At 37.8% G+C, this 16,674-nt stretch overlaps 1 protein-coding gene across 2 annotated transcripts in view; it reads left to right on the top strand.

Moving 5' to 3' along the window:
- LOC141362606 (cysteine-rich motor neuron 1 protein) overlaps positions 1 to 16,674 on the top strand; it is a 150,003-nt gene that overhangs the window by 80,745 nt on the left and 52,584 nt on the right. For both annotated transcript variants that reach the window (XM_073864907.1, XM_073864906.1), the window contains exons 3-5: positions 1,856 to 2,098; positions 4,391 to 4,511; positions 7,452 to 7,573. In XM_073864907.1, the coding sequence (XP_073721008.1) occupies positions 1,856 to 2,098; positions 4,391 to 4,511; positions 7,452 to 7,573 (486 nt within the window). The remainder of the gene's footprint in view (positions 1 to 1,855; positions 2,099 to 4,390; positions 4,512 to 7,451; positions 7,574 to 16,674) is intronic.

The raw sequence follows: 16,674 nt of genomic DNA, 5'->3' as shown, positions 1-16,674 counted from the left end.
AAGGTGTGGGAACCCTGAAAAAATATTTAGCAGAATGTTCAAACAGTTTTATTAAAGAGTAACTAAACCCTAATCCAACTTTTTTAAGTTACTGATCTGTAAGAATGATGGTTTATTAGTAAATTTTTTGACATTTGGATATAAAGTGTTTCAATACTACAATATATGGTGTAAAATTGTCTGAGTGCTGCCCTCTTCAGGTTGAATGGTGGCTACTGCAGTTGAATTTTCCTATTGGATGTTGGGTCCAAAAAATGACTCGTGACGTAAGCAGGTTCAAGCTTACCACGCCCTTGTTGCGATCTCACCACACACTTGGTACGAGCTTAGGTCGCCCCCTCTATCTCTGTTGGGATCTGCCTACTTTCTTGCATTTTTCAAATATTGCCAGTGGGTGGAGTCAGGCACTGACCAGGGGTTAGTTACACTTTGACTTTGATCACAATTAATTTTCTTTTAAAGGTTAGTCAAACAGCAAAAAAGGTTCAAATGTTTCAAATATCTCATTTTAAATAATCCACAGGCATTAAGAAATTTGTTGTAATGTTGTTTCCTCTAGAAACTAGAAAAGCTCTTGCAAATACCGCCATGTTAATGCCGAATCCGCCATGGTGAAAGCACCATTGGCTTTTAAATTGAATGGGAGATGAGACTGTAATTGGTTTATTGCATGTTACGCCCAAAACACACCCATGAATCATTAAGAAAACAGGTACTACCCTTTTGTGCCATGCACCTGGCGCACTGACTGTCATTAAACTAGCAAAATTGAATTCAGACACCCTAAGTGCATATGTGGCATGCACTTCAGACCATCTGCTTAGTTCTTAAAATAGGGCCTTGGTCTCCTTTCATATTTCATGGGAAAACCCAACAAAATCTCATACGTAATTTGTATTCGTACGACCATATTGGTATGTTTTTGTTTGAGGTTCGATGTGGGGTTTCATTATTGTTTACTCTATTAAACGTACGTTTTTGGACAATTCACTTTGTAGGAATTCAAACTAATTTGCTAAGATGGTGCGGATTGTTTGCTTTTATTTATTTTGGTGAACTATCTCTTTAAGCAAAGAGTCAAAGACAGTCTTTGGTCTTAACCTGCTGTGTTTACATATTATTATTATTATTATTGGTGCCTGCGTTTTAACATGTAGCGCTGTGCCTGGAGTGGTTACATCACCTCTCCTCTGAGTGTTATCAGACAGCACACAAGCAAGAGCAGCATTACAGCACTCCAGCCGCTTCTCTCCCGCTGACATTTGCCGTTCATTCACATTCACATCAGCATGACTTTTCTTTTCTGTGGATCTTTTTATGCCTCTCCAGTACACCTTTTCAATTTCTCTGGCTTCATCCTTTGTTAGGCTGTTGTTGTCTTGTAAAGGACGAATAAAAGCAATTATTCCTTCAATGAAGGAAGGTCAAATTGAATGTTTTGATAAAAAGTTGGACTTTGGCCTGCAATATTCAGTTTAAAATGTGAAACTGTGCTACCAGTGCATGGTTTTTCATTTAGTTATTAATTAATGCTTTATTACTGTAGGTTACAAGGAAGAAATTGAAGTTATTTTACAGTAGGTTGATTCGGTGGTTTTCCCTTGAATAGTAGTGACAGACAGCGCTGTTGTTTTACTTACAATACGTGCCAAACTGATGTACCCATTTTTGCGAATTCAATCTGCATATTGGCAAAAAATTAATTAATTATTATTAATAAATGTTGCCCAAAAAAAAAGCCTCGCATGGTTATGACAAATGGCACATGTTATTTTGATGATCCTGAATATATACGTGGAAAGAATAGCTATTTGCCTGATCATCCCTAATGTTTACTTTGTCCTTTTCTCTATAGAGGAACGACCAGACTGTTCCAAGGCAAGGTGTGAGGTGCAGTTTTCTCCACGCTGCCCGGAGGACTCCATATTAATTGAGGGATACGCTCCACCGGGTGAATGTTGCCCTCTGCCCAGCCGCTGCGTGTGCAGCCCAGCCGGGTGTTTACGGAAAGTTTGCCAGCCGGGGCACCTCAACATCCTGGTATCCAAGAGCTCAGGCAAGCCTGGGGAGTGCTGTGACCTCTACGAATGCAAACCAGGTAACTGTGAGATAAATGAGTCCATTGTGAAGTAGGTTATTGTGTTATGTGTGAATGAATAGAATGTCCCTGCTGATAAAACACTACCTTAATTGGTCTTAAAGGAAAACACCACCGTTCTTACCTCAACTTAGATGAATTAATACATACCTATCTTTATTCAATGCATGCACTTTTAATCTTTGTACAGCGCTTCTTGAATGTGTTAGCATTTAGCCTAGCCCCATTTATTCCTATGGCTCCAAACAAAAGTTTTATTTTGTGCCACCATACTTGCCTGTTAACTACTCATGTAACAGTCTTTAAATAGGGAAACATGGAAGTGTTTGATGGCTTCTAAATTCATCGCTGTTTGGATGCTAATACATTCACGAGGCGCTGTACAAAGTTTAAAAGTGCACGCAGTGAAAAAAGACAGTTATGTATTAATTTGTCTTAGTTGAGGTAAGAACATAGTAAAATATTGAAAACGTTTTTTTTCCCTTTAAAGCAACTTTCTATCAGCCAATCAGATTTATGGATTAAGTTTAGATGCTTATGCGGCATGCACACTTTCCCAAAAGCATTGTTAGCCAACTACTGTCGTAAGTTTCATCGTTACTGATAAAGTTCAACGATTTGGTGTTTCCCGAAACCATAGTTCAAACGAACATTGCTGCATCGCAAACTTGTGTGGTTTGAACGACAGCTCTTTATGTCACGACAGGGTTGGAGAGACAGGACGCAAACGCAGAGTTCGAACCAATAAATAACATTTAATAATAAAACTGGAAACAAAACACGAGGAGTAAAATAACAGGCATGTAAGTAACACAGGAACATCCAACGTGAACAGGAACAGACATGGAAGTAATGACAACGACAATCTACCGGCAACCGGTGTGACAGAAACAAGGCATATAAATACAAAGACAATTAAACATAAGACAGGTGTGGTGTATTGGCTTAATGAGTCAATGAGAGTCCAGGTGAGACGGATCAGTGCAATACACAAAACATGACACGGACTAGCCGTGACACTTTACCTGTGGTTAGAAGCATAGTTTCCTGTTATTATAATATGTAGACGTACGTTGATCATGCTTTTAAACAAAACATGTAGTTCATTCTATATCCATTATTCTAAATATATTAAACAATTATTTTACGTCTTTAAGTTTGTAAACAGAATTAAAGTGCTGTATTTGAAAACTGCGCATGTGCGCAGATCTATGAGCTTTAAGACCCTGGGGAATCCCTGGGAGGAGTGACATAAGAGGGAACTTGAATTAAAGGCGGAGTCCACGATGTTTGAAAAACGCTTTGGAAAAGGAGACAGGCCGACTAACAAAACACACTTATGGCCAATCAGCAGTAAGGAGCGTGTCTACTAACCGACATATGTGTGGGGGTAGGTCTATCAACCGAAGGTCCAGATTCTATTGGGGTAGGGGCCTGTTTGTTTAGGTGATTTCAAATGTCAAAATTGGCGTTCAAACATCGTGGACTCCGCCTTTAAATATCTTTTTTTTAAATAACGGTAATAAAATGAGTCTTTCGATGCAATGTACATTATTTACAGCAATAATGTAACATTATCGAACAGATTAATTAGTCCTCTACCTTGCACAAGACATCATCAACTATGTTGTTGAACCAACATGGTTCAAACGACGAATGTGTGACTATGTTTTTGGGAAACAGTCTTGACTAGGTATTTAGTTTCTCTAACTATGCATCGTACTATGGTAGTTTAGCATTCCGTCGTTGTTTGGGAAACGGACCCCAGACCGACTTTGTCACTGTGTGTCGCCCGTCTCTTTTAATAAGGTTGTTAGGAGCCGTTTTTAATTCTTGTTGTCCTATAAACAAACGAGTTACCATCTACTGCAGAAAAGATGAATCACGTGAACTCCATACTTCACTACCATTGGTAGTCACTCCTGAAAGTCGCTTATCATTTGTATAAAGTTTACGTTTTTTTAACTTTGTCACATCGCTGGACAAACCCCATCTGGTCCCTACCGGTAACTGTCGCTCGTTTTACTGGAAATCTACATTGAAAACACTTCAATGCTGTTTCATGTTGACATATGACACATACATGTATCTGCGCTAGCTGTTTTGTTGTTTAGTTTTTGAAAGTTTTTCCCTAGTTATTCTTTAACCAACAGTACAAAACAGTTTAATGTGTGTTGAGCCTGAGGGATTATATTACAAGCACATCTTTTGCATGGATGAGAGTTTGATGATGTGTGTTAATTGTAGGGTTTGATGATGAGTGATAAATGTTCTGTCTCTTGTTTTGTTCAGTGTTCAGTGTGGACTGCAGCACAGTAGAGTGTCCACCAGTGAAACCTCTCCAGTGTCCAGCTGACAGCTATGAGACTCAGGTCAGACTGACAGCAGATGGCTGCTGCACCCTTCCTACCAGGTTAGCCTGTTACCCCCATCTCACAATCACAGTTAGCCGGTAAAAGCTGTCTCACAATCACAGTCATCCTGTTTGTGCAAATTCATGTTGCTCAGCAAGTCGAGCTTTACCTCAAGTTGCCATGACAAGATTTATGTTGGCATTTCGTCAAAGGTTTGTGTACATGTACGAGTGAAATAAACAATAGTTTGCAAGGCTGTGTGTTCGAACGTGCGCAGGCCGTTAGACCTGTGTCACACAAAAGTCCAATTTATAGTCGTGCATAAGGTCTACGTCCGGCCAGCAGATAGATTTGCGTGGTGACTTAATAATACCTTCTACGACTGTTCGCAATCTTGGTGTTCTCATTGATTCTACTCTTTCATTTAATGACCACATTAGTAAAGTGGTAAAGACAGCTTTTTTCACCTATGTAATATATCTCACATTCGACCCTCACTTAGTCAGCAGGATTCTGAAACAATAATACATGCCTTTGTCACATTCCAAGTAGATTATTGTAACTCACTACTTTATGGCCTTTCTGCGAAAAATATCAAGAGATTACAATACGTTCAAAACTCTGCTGCTCGTCTGATTACACATACTAGTATGAATATATCACTCCAATCCTACATCATCTTCATTGGCTTCCCGTCTCCCTCCGTATAAACTTTAAGGTACTAATTTTGACTTACAAAGCTCTCCATAGCCTTGGCCCTACATATTTATCCAGCTTACTCCAGCCTTATGCTCCAGTTCGCTGCTTACGTTCTTTTAGTGCAGGACTGTTAGTCACCCCAAAGATCAATTTAGTGACTATGGGAGCAAGAGCTTTTGTGTTGTGGCTCCTAGGTTGTGGAACTCCCTTCCTCAAGATATTCGTCAAGCAACCACCCTTCTCTCCTTCAAAAATCTCCTAAAAACACATTATTTTTCTGAATATTATTCCTCTGCTTATAGTCTATAATTATTAGTATTATTATTATTAAGGGTGTCACGATTTCAATTTTCAATCAAAATCGATCGAAATTAAGTCACAACATCAAACTTCGAATTAAAAAATGGGATCGTCGATGCTGCCACGCCCCCATGTCACGTGCGGTCGGCTTGCCAAGCGGGGGAAAATAAACTCTAAGAAGTGCCTTTAAAAACATCCATCCAGCAGAACGCGATTTATATTTTAAACACGAGAGATGTATTGCTACAACTCCTTGAAATGCATATCATAAACAGGATTACTACCTAGTGATCTGCCTTCGGACAGAACGCAGCTCTCTCCACGTGCACAAGTAAGCCGCCAAGATGCAGCGGGTTATATTTTAAACAAAAGGTATAGTTTGCCTCAGCTCGCAAGCCTCGCATGAAATGCATAAAACTGAACAAAAACGTAAGGATTATTACTTTAGTTTATGTTTAGACTTTGGACAGATGCGAGAGCGCGTGCACGTGAGACAGAGAGAAGCGCAGCTGCTTGACGCACCGGTTTTATTTCAGATAATATGAGTCCAAGACGCGCGCATTAAGTCTATCTGCGTGCAAGAAGGAATTCTCTCTCTACAAGCTCTCTCGCGTAAAGTAAAGCCCACAAACCCCCATGCGAGGAAAAGCACGCAATGTGCATGTTAATGTGAAACTATAATAATAATAATAAAAATAATAAAGGCATATGATTTTTTGTCTTAAAAAATTCATTTAAAAATCGAGAATCGAATTGAATCGTGACATCAGAATCGAAAATGTAATCGAATCGAGGATTTGGAGAATCGTGACACCCCTAATTATTATTATTATTTTATATATATTTTTTTTTTCTCTGTCCTGTACATTATTCTTGTAAGTGACTGCTAATATTGTTGACTTTCATGTTTGTATATGATTATCCTGTCATATCTTTATAAAGCGACCTTGGGTGTTGAAAGGCGCTATATAAATAAAAATTGTTATTATTATTATTATTATTATTATTATTTGTAGCCTCTGCGTAGCGTGACGTACACCTTGCCAAATTTTTAACAGCGCGTGAGTTCTACACAGACCGCAAGCGATGTGATTGGTCCACTAGAACCTCTCCCGTCAGGTAAAAAAAATGCTTTATAGGTATTTCTGTTTGCGACGGTGAGAACAATGATGGGCCAAGTTGAGGAGTGATTTAACGTCTTCTCAAAACATACACAACAAGTTGCTGTTTCTTCTTCTTTTGTGGGTTAAACTGGCCAAGGTGCCTCTTCATTCTGCTACTGTGGTCACACTGTAGATACTGCCTACCAGCGGTCTGCATGTGTGTTTGCACTTCGACGAGGACGACGACGACTCAGAAGTATAAAGTAAAATCGTTGCTTAACCTAGGCGTTGCGGCTACGCCGTAGGACCTACGCACAACTATAATGAGCCCTTTCGAGTCCTTGTTAACTTGTTACAGCTGTCTTACAATGTCAAATAGCCTCTATACCGGTCTCACAATTCTAGTTAGTAATAACAGCAATAACAGTTAGTCTATTACACTTGTCTCACAGTCCCAGTTAGCTTGCTGCACCTTTATCATACTGGTAATCACTGTTATCCCATTATACCTCTCTCACAGATAGGTAGTATCCCAGTTATTATAAAAGTGTGTCATGTTTCTCAGTGTTATACTTGTCTCACACTCACAAAGCTGGTTAATCCAAAATTTCTGTCTCATTCGGTCTATGAAGTTATACCTTTACACTGTTTTATACCTACAGTTCAGGTTACACATTACCCATCTTGTCTATGTTTGTCAGCACCGTATCTGTCCACAAAACAGTATTTTTCTCATGGCCTACAGCATCTCTAAATATTAATATTGTATTATTTCAGCACTGCATATAATAATAACAAAGCATCAGGAGAGATTGTTCAGTTGTTATGAATTGGGTATGACAGCCCCTCCCCACCAATCTCTCTCTCTGTTTCTCCTTCTCTCTCTCCACCACTCAGATGCGAGTGTTTGCCTGGCCTTTGCAGCTTTTCACAGTGCCCACCGGGGTCTTCTCCTCAGGTTGTGTCCCGTGGTGATGGGACACCCGGGAGGTGCTGTGATGTGTTCCAGTGTGTCAATGGTAAGTTGTGTTTTCTGTGTGTGTTAATTAGTGTTTATGTGTATGTGCATTAGAGAGGTTGTCTAGTCAGTGGGCACAACCCTGCCGCTGATGTCATAGTGACTACGTTTAGCACAAGGTGATGATTATCCACAAGACACACACCCAGATACAAAAATACACACACTTTATTATATGCACACTGACACTTATCTCTCTTTTCGTCTTTGAAAAATCCAATTCTCAAGACGGAGTAAGTTTTGGTTAATTTTAGATTTTAATTTCGACTGCTGTAATAAACCATTTTCAGTAGACTGTAAGAAGCTGTTTTTCAGCTTTTGAAAGAGATTTTTTTTTCATTTTTAATCCATATTTTAATATTATTCTTATTAATATTTGCATTTGATTTGTACATTTTTTAAAGATTTCCTTAAGATTCGCACTCAAAAATTTTATTCAAAAAGGAGGATCATACACATGTTTTTCACTCAATTTATAAATTAATTGAGAATCCCAGGGAACACATTCTCGGAATGTTAGACTTAGGAGGTGTCATGAAACATTTTGATAAAAAAAGTATATGCAAAGTAAGAGTATCAAAATAAGAAGCATACAGTTACATACATCTCTTCACGTACTATTTTGCACATGATTTCAAATGACATCATACAAACCAATTTTGTTGTTTTTTCCACATTTAAGGGGAAATTTTTCATTACCGCAACGTGTCCATGACTGGATTTGGGTTCTTTGACATGGAAATATTTATAATTAAAAAATCTAAAAAATACAAAGCTTCAGTGCACGTTATACTATAAACATTAACAGTAAAGAAATACTGTGGTATTTGGTGATCATTTGTAAATGTAGAGACAATAATAAGGAATTTAAATGTGTCCAAGAAAATTTTTCTCATCCTCCGCAACAATTTTCAGTCATTGTTTAAGCCCTCAAGGAACTAACATTTTCAAAAAAAAATTTTGGAAGAGACATAATTTTTTCTCTCCAGATAAAAGTTGAAATTGTGTTTGTCATACCCAGACAACTTTTTAGTTCTCATTACCGAAACATGAGTTTGTAAATGCATATATTTAATGTAATATCATGTTGCGGTAATGAACATTTTTGATAATGATTATTTAAAAAATGTAAATAATTCTATAGGAAATATTTTTAAAATCCTCTAAAAATAATGGTTATAGTAAGTTCAGACCTTAATCTTATACTGTATGTGCAAAAAAATTGGCTTCAAGGGCTTTTTAAAAAAATCTGATGCTGGGCGCCTTCTAAGTCTGGATTTTTGTGAGAATCACCCATATATATATATATATATATATATATATATATATATATATATATATATATATATATATATATATATATATATATATAATTAAACGTATAGCCTACCTTCTGCACTGTAAATATCTTTGCACATTGACTTCGAAATACTCGTCCAAAATGTTCACATGTTAAAAAATAAATACAACCTCATGTTGTGTCAGTCACCTTTACACACTAGACCTTTCACACATACAGTCTTTACTGGTAAATTGTAGTTAACAGCAGAGGTGTAAAGAGTAGCTGAAAGCCATACTTGAGTAAAAGTACAGATACCTTACTGTAAAAATTACTCCACTACAGGTTACAAGTCACCAATTTAAATACGACTTGAGTAAAAGTATTAAAGTAACCCAATTTAAAAGTACTCAAGTATTTTTACTCGTACTGAATGTTGGCTCAAAGATGCACTATTCCTCAACACAAAGAGACATTGGTCCTGTACACACTGCATATTAATTCGGTTGTCACTTCACCTTTTAATGCTTAATCCTGTTCTGTACACACACAGTTCAGTAATTTACGGGACTCACAACCGCATTCTACAACCGAATTAACTCCCGCAAAATGCAGGTAGTGACAACCGAATTTACAAACACTCTGCACAGTGTGTACATAACCAAAGTAACTCAGTGAAAAGCAAGGAAATTTATTTATGATGTTTTACTTCCTAATATAAAAAAAACAAATCAAACAAAATTTTACCTGGCAGAACAAACACAGATTAAACATTGTCTCAGTTTTTTGACTAAAATTTAATTAAGTTTTAGTCATATTTTTGTCATCTGAATTGATTTAGTTTTAGTCTGATTTTATTCAACTAAATGCCATGAGATTTTAGTCTAGAAATCTACATTTAATTTAATTTAATTCCATTTAATTTTAATCTAGTGTCATTGTGTACTTGAATGTGCCATGCTGAAAAATATATAGCCTAACTTTGTGATATAAACATGGTAACACTTTACAATAAGGTTCATTAGTAAACATTAGTTAGCTACATTAGTTAACATAAACTAATAATGAACTGCACTTATACAGCATTTATTAATCTTTGTTAATGTTAATTTCAACAATTTTTTGTTATTAAAACATTGTTAACATTAGTTAATGGACTCTGAACTATCATGAACAAACAATTAAAGCTTAAATTTTTATTAACTAACATTAACAAAGATGAATAAATACTGTAACAAATGTATTGCTCATGGTTTGTTCAAGTTAGTTAATACATTAACTAATGTTAACTAATGAACCTTGTTGTAAAGTGTTACCAAATATTCTTATAGGCCTATCCTAAAAAAGTTATAATCTAAATATTTCAATAATTCCAGTATTAGAGTCCAGTAGGTTGTTAGAGTTAATATACAGTAACAGAAATATGATAAATGCATATTAAAAACGTGAAGTTGTTCATTTGAAAGATTAATTGAAAACACATGTAGTAGACGTAACACCACTATCTCACATTAAGTGCACTACATTTTTTCAGTCATGCATCCCTCTTTACATTAAATACATACAGCATACTTGATTTAATGTGAGGACATTGAAATTGTACACTTATTATCAATCTTATAACGTACTTAAGTTACTCAGGCAATCAGTACAGGACATCGCTGGTTTATTTAGGCTTATATAGTAAGTTATATCAAGTAATGTAGCTGATAAACATCAGTATAAAACATTTGTGCTTGCCTTTGAGTTGCGGGATAACCCTCCTGCGATCGCGCTTCATTTGTCCTTTGATTGTAGCATCACAAGTTTAACAAAGGGTCCCGTGACAGAATCAAATGTGATATGCATCCATATGTTTACTCTTTATCTCTTCTCACAGACCAGACGCGAACTTTTCTCTACAGTTTATGACATACGCAGCACGCAGATGTCCCGCTACGGTGGCTCAACGCAAGCCATTCAGCGTTTGACATCAAAGTACCGCGAGACCAGACTTCTCCATATGCATTTGATTCGCTCTCGCAGTACTTTGATTTCATACGATTGCCCTGCGTAGCGCCACATGAGGTCCCTCAGTTGTGTGTGTGCGTACCTCGCAACCACAGATTCTATCCATCATCACCCTCTGACACTTTTGTCTCGTTTTTATTTGACGAATAAACAATGTAGCGAGTAACGTTAAGTGTAATTTCAAATGTAGTGGAGTAAAGAGTACAAATACCCAATCAAAAATGTAATTGAGTAGAGAGTAAAAGTTGCTTATATTTTTGATACTCAGTACAAGTACAAAGTAGCCCAAAAAATACTTAAAGGGATACTTCACCGATTTAGCATTCAGCTTTGTATCTGTAGAAACCCGGCAGTATTACTGAATGACCATGTTTCCCTCCATCATTTCCCCCTGAGAGGAGAGATATCTGCATTTTGGTTCTGCAAAAAAGTCCTCCGATGATGCAAAAATCGTCATATTACATCATCGGAGGACTTTTTTGCAGAACCAAAATGCAGATATCTCTCCTCTCAGGGGGAAATGAGGGAGGGAAACATGGTCATTCAGTAATACTGCCGGGTTTCTACAGATACAAAGCTGAATGCTAAATCGGTGAAGTATCCCTTTAAGTACAGTAACGAAGTACATTTACTTAAGTACTTTACACCTCTGGTTAACAGGTCATGTGTGATGAAATCAGTGCTGCCAATTTACCAGTAAGAGAGGTTGTAAGATTACCTGTAATTTACTGGTAAGCACTATGTTTGAGCGAAAAATAAAGATTACCGCCATTTAGAACGGACAACATCAGACCGCGCTAATGACAGCTTCGGGCCAATCATAATGTTTTGATACAGATGACGCGTTTACCCTCGCACTGTTTACGGACGTTTCCACACACACACTACTAAAAAGTTGAGTACATTTTTTCACAAAGTTGTTTAAAACAAAACTTACCATCTATTAGCCGAATTGCCAACATCCTTAGCACCCCCTCTGTACGCTTAATGTGCAAAAAGTACTGTTGTTTAAGACACAGGTTTTGTTTGACGTCGCCTAATGCAATATTGTTTGGTCATGAGCAACTTTGCGCCAATCCGCGTTCGCCACAGATGTGAAAACAACAAAATACGGACCATTGATATGAAGTCATAACCCGCCATTGTTTACAAATACAAGACTGAGCTCGCCACGCAGCACAGATAGCCTCCGCTTTCTCACCGAATTTACCAGTATTTTGGTACTGATGTGTGTGAATGATATCTTACTGGTAAAAAGATGGCACTTCACTGCGTGTGTGAACAGCACATTTTTCTATTAACTGGTAAATTCAGTTCCAATTGTAGTTACTGGAAACTTGGTCCAATCTCATCTGGTAAGGACACAGCGTTTGACCGACAAAACAATATAAGTACACGTTTGTGTATGGAAGGAAGATATGTCTTCTCAGTGACAAAGATCAGACAAAATGATAACAGTACATGTCTACAATGTCCACACATAAACACACATCCTCAACACCAAAAACTGACAAACAAAACCTGTGCCGAGTGGAGAGGAAGAGGGGGCTTAACCCAACAGTCGCCTTGTGCAGGTGGCGGAGATCTTTCTCAGATGAAGTGACTACAGGGGACAGGTGGAACGAACCACAGGAAATTTGCACAAAATCAAAGCTGAAACATCACCGTTGCACCACGCCGCATGTCACACGTTTGGCCTTTCTCATTTTCACACATAGACAAACACAGACAGGGAGACAATAGAAGTCAGGCACCATCCAAACACAAAAGCTCAAGTGTGACGGTCTAAATAAAAGTACTGTACGTGAAAAATTCCACTTCCTTTCTATTTGTTTATTCCTTCCTGGTTCTCCTACAGCCAGACCTTGGGCACACAATACATGAAAGGCATAGAAACAGAGAGAAAGCGAGCGCTGCCCAAGGACTCGGTTTTTCCCTTATTTGTCATTTGGGAGTCGCTCTCGTTTCAAGCACGTATGTATATAAACAAGGTGGCGCAAATAGCGGCGAGGCACGAGAAGCCAGGTTGTGTGTTATCTTCACGGCGGGCGGTGAAATTAGCCTTAGGCTGATTTGAGAACAAAGCGTAGAGGCCAGAGACGGACGCAGAGCATCAAAGCCCCAAACAGGAATACAGGCTAATTGAACATCTGGCCACCGGTGGTTGTGTACAATGCGGAGCCTGATCTAATATTGCACAGCCGATGTGGCCGAGGAGGGGGGAATGTGAAGAAGCTAACAAAAAGGGAATGAATTTAACCTCGAGGATGCACAAAGACTTATTAATATGCAGCGTTCGCACGGACGTCATCAGATTGACCTTCTCAACACTTTCTCGTGGCGTGAACAAATTGACACTACATAAGAGTGTGTCACACAAGGATGCAATGAAACAACATGTGGTCACATCGCCACTTGCAACAATCTGTGGAACAGACAGCTGCCATTTATTTTTGGTAACACCTTAAATTGCTTTACATAATGCTGGCCTGTTGGACACAGTCTATATATTTAACTGAAAGGGTTGATTCTCATTTCTGTTTTGTGCAAATTCATCATTCAACATCATTGCTAAATATTTTCTGCATTAAATTTCTAAAGACACTCAAAAACTCAAATCGGGCAACCAATCACATCAACACAGTTGAACACGGTCGCAGTGATATCAACAAGTAAGATGTGATCCTGGATCAAAATTTTTTGTTGATCCTGGATCAACGTTTTAATCAAAGATACCCCAACCTACCCTTAACTCAAACCCTAACCATTTTTAAACCCTCAAATTAGTGTGAAATAATAGTTTGAGGAGTATTTCTTAAAAGCCCCTAACCCAATCCTAAACCTAAATCTAACATGCACACTAATCTTAATCCTGCAATCTGATTGGTTAATGAAAATGTTGATCCAGGACAAACAATGGTGTTGATCCAGGATCACATCTTACTTGGTGAAATCACGTTCACCGTTGAGGACGTGGATCAGGCACTCCAAGTCATAGATCCATAGCCTCGGTTCTGAAGCACTGCTGTACGTGCAACTCAAGATGCATTGTAAATCGATCAGCTACGCGTCTGGCATCTATGTACATATATATCTATGGTCTGAATATACAGTGGCAAGAAAAAGTATGCTAACCCTAAGGAACCATAAACTGGTTTTCTACTGTGATTTGCCATAAAATATGATTGATCCTCATCTAGGTCACAACAATAGACATAACACAATGTGTATAAGATGACAACACACAAATAATTCTAGTGTCTTGTGTCTTTTTTGAAAACCCATTAAACATTCACAGTGCTGGAGGAAAATGTAAGTGAACCCTTGGATTTAATAGCTTGTTGGACCTTCTTTGGCAGTAATTACTTTAAGAAAGCGCTTTCAATTCCCCAGAATCAGACCTGCACATCGGTCGGAAGAAATTTTTGCACATTCCCCTTTACAAAACCGGTTTAACTCAGACACATTTGTAGGATGTCTGGTGTGAACCACTTTCGAGGTCATTCCACAGGGGAAGGTCTGGGGTTTGACTAGGCCACTCCAAATGGCACATTTTGTTTTTCTTAAGCCAGTCTGTGTTGGATTTAGTTCAATGCTTAAGGTCATTGTCCTGCTGCATCAACCAACTTCTACTGAGCTTCAACTGGTGGACAGCCACACTGGTATTATCCTGTTGGATATTTTGTTAAACTTGGGAATTCATTTTCCCCTCGATGATGGCAAGTGATCCAGGCCCTGAGGCAGCAAAGCATGCCCAAATCATGATGTTCCCTCCACCATACTTCACTGTTGGGATGATGTTTTGATAATGGTAAGTTGCGCCATCATCAAAAGATGAGATTTGCCAAGATGTTCTTGTGCAAACTTCAGGCTCACAGCAATGTTTTTTGGGAGATCAGCGGCTTCCTCCATAGTGTTCTGTCGTAGACACCGTGACTGAATTCGACTCGTGATCGTTATATCAACACAAAGGTAAGAAGTCCCGTTTATATTTGGCATGTTGTCATCTGGACTTCTGTCACAAAATACTACATTTATGATGCTAGAGCATCTTATCTCAAAACAGAGACCATACACTGATGCCAAACTTGTAGACCTTTTAAACGATGTATAGTAATGTTAATACTATTAATGTTTGTAGACAGTAGCAGGCTATATAGATATTGTTAGCAGCGTTAAAAAAACTGACGTCATCCCGCCCACAAATTAGTGTGCGTCGAGTTAAAACAAGAAAAAGCTATATTAAAATAAGAATCTTGTTTTTTCTTTTGAATTACATTATTATTCTTGCCACACTGGCAAACAGCCTTGCTGTGTTTTTAACAAAATTTGTTCGATTACTTTGAAAAACTAAAAATCTTGCTTCATGAATAAACATATTTTAAAGTCTCCCTGGAGTCAAGAATTTTATCATTTAAAACGCATCTTTGAGCATCATAATAGCATATATAAGAATGTTAGTTTGACCAGTCACAGTAATATCTTCATGCTTGAATGTAACTCTACACCCTTGCATCATTTAGTTTACACAGAGCTATGAATATAGCTTCGCACCACCTTGGACCATAGATATATATGTAAATAGATCAGACATAGTTATGTATAAAGGCTAGATGTGTTACGTTGGAGTCTCTTACGTCATCACCTGGCGGCCATCTCACCTCAGACAACTCGCTCACTTTAATGCGTTTAATGGTGCAGGTACTTTTAAATGACCATAACTTGTTAATTTTTCTACCAATTTTAAAACGGTTTGGTTTCTTACAAATATTATGAATGTGGCTATAATCCTTCTTTAACATGTTTCATGCCATTTTTTTAGCATAAGTATGCAGTGATATAGGTACATCTTTGACGTTTATAACAAATCAAACTCTTTGAAAATCTGTAAAAAATTAAGCAAGTTATGGTCATTTAAAAGTACTTGCACCATTAAAACTCAATGCTACGAGTGAGCGAGCGCCCTGTGGTAAGATGGCCGCCAAATGTGGACGCTCCACTCAATTGACCAGCAGCGGGGGCGAGACATGTAGCCTTTATACATCTCAATGGTTTCAGACACATAACTATAAAGTTCAGTTTCACACAATGCATACGCTAACTCCGCGTTTGCAGCACTAATCTTTATCATTTGAGCACTGGGTCTATGAGGCATCCAAACATAATATCTATAACTCGAACTACTGATGCACGCGTGGGTTGATATGATTGGTTACATGTTTGTGACGATGGAAACCAAGGCGATTTTAAACCAATGGAATTAAACTGTCTGTAATTTTATGAAGAAAATACTCAGCAATTGTGTTAAATGATGAATTTGCCCTAGGCTTGTCTTAAAACATATTAAAGACACCACATAGACATATAAACAACAATAAAAACCTGATTGTATTGGAAAACAGTTAAATGAGTTAGAAAAGTATTTTTGCTGTGTATTTTCTGCCACTCATAATAGACCAAGCAAATGCATTTGTTAAAGGAATATGTGTCTGAATATGTGAATGAAAACTATGTTTTTATTTTTTCAGCCTTACGTTGTTCCAAAACTGTATGACTTTTAAGAAAGTCAAGTATGGTTTGGAAAGACATAAGGAGAGCTGCAAGAAATTTCTTTTTTGAGTAAGGCATTCCTTTTAGGGAATTTGTTTGTTTTCGTCTGTGATGTTTTACACTTATTTAAATGAAAGTGTTTGGCATTGACTGTGTTTACTTAAAATAGCAGCTTTGTTTCGCATGTCACATTGATTGTTGACAGCAAAACTCCACCGTTTGGTCCGTAAAACTACAATGTGTTTATCGACAAGTTGTTTGAC

The sequence above is a fragment of the Misgurnus anguillicaudatus genome, unplaced genomic scaffold (genome assembly GCF_027580225.2).
Source record: "Misgurnus anguillicaudatus unplaced genomic scaffold, ASM2758022v2 HiC_scaffold_28, whole genome shotgun sequence".
Lineage (NCBI taxonomy): Eukaryota > Metazoa > Chordata > Actinopteri > Cypriniformes > Cobitidae > Misgurnus > Misgurnus anguillicaudatus.
Note: the sequence above shows the minus strand (reverse complement) of the source record. Positions and strands in the feature narration are given on the sequence as shown.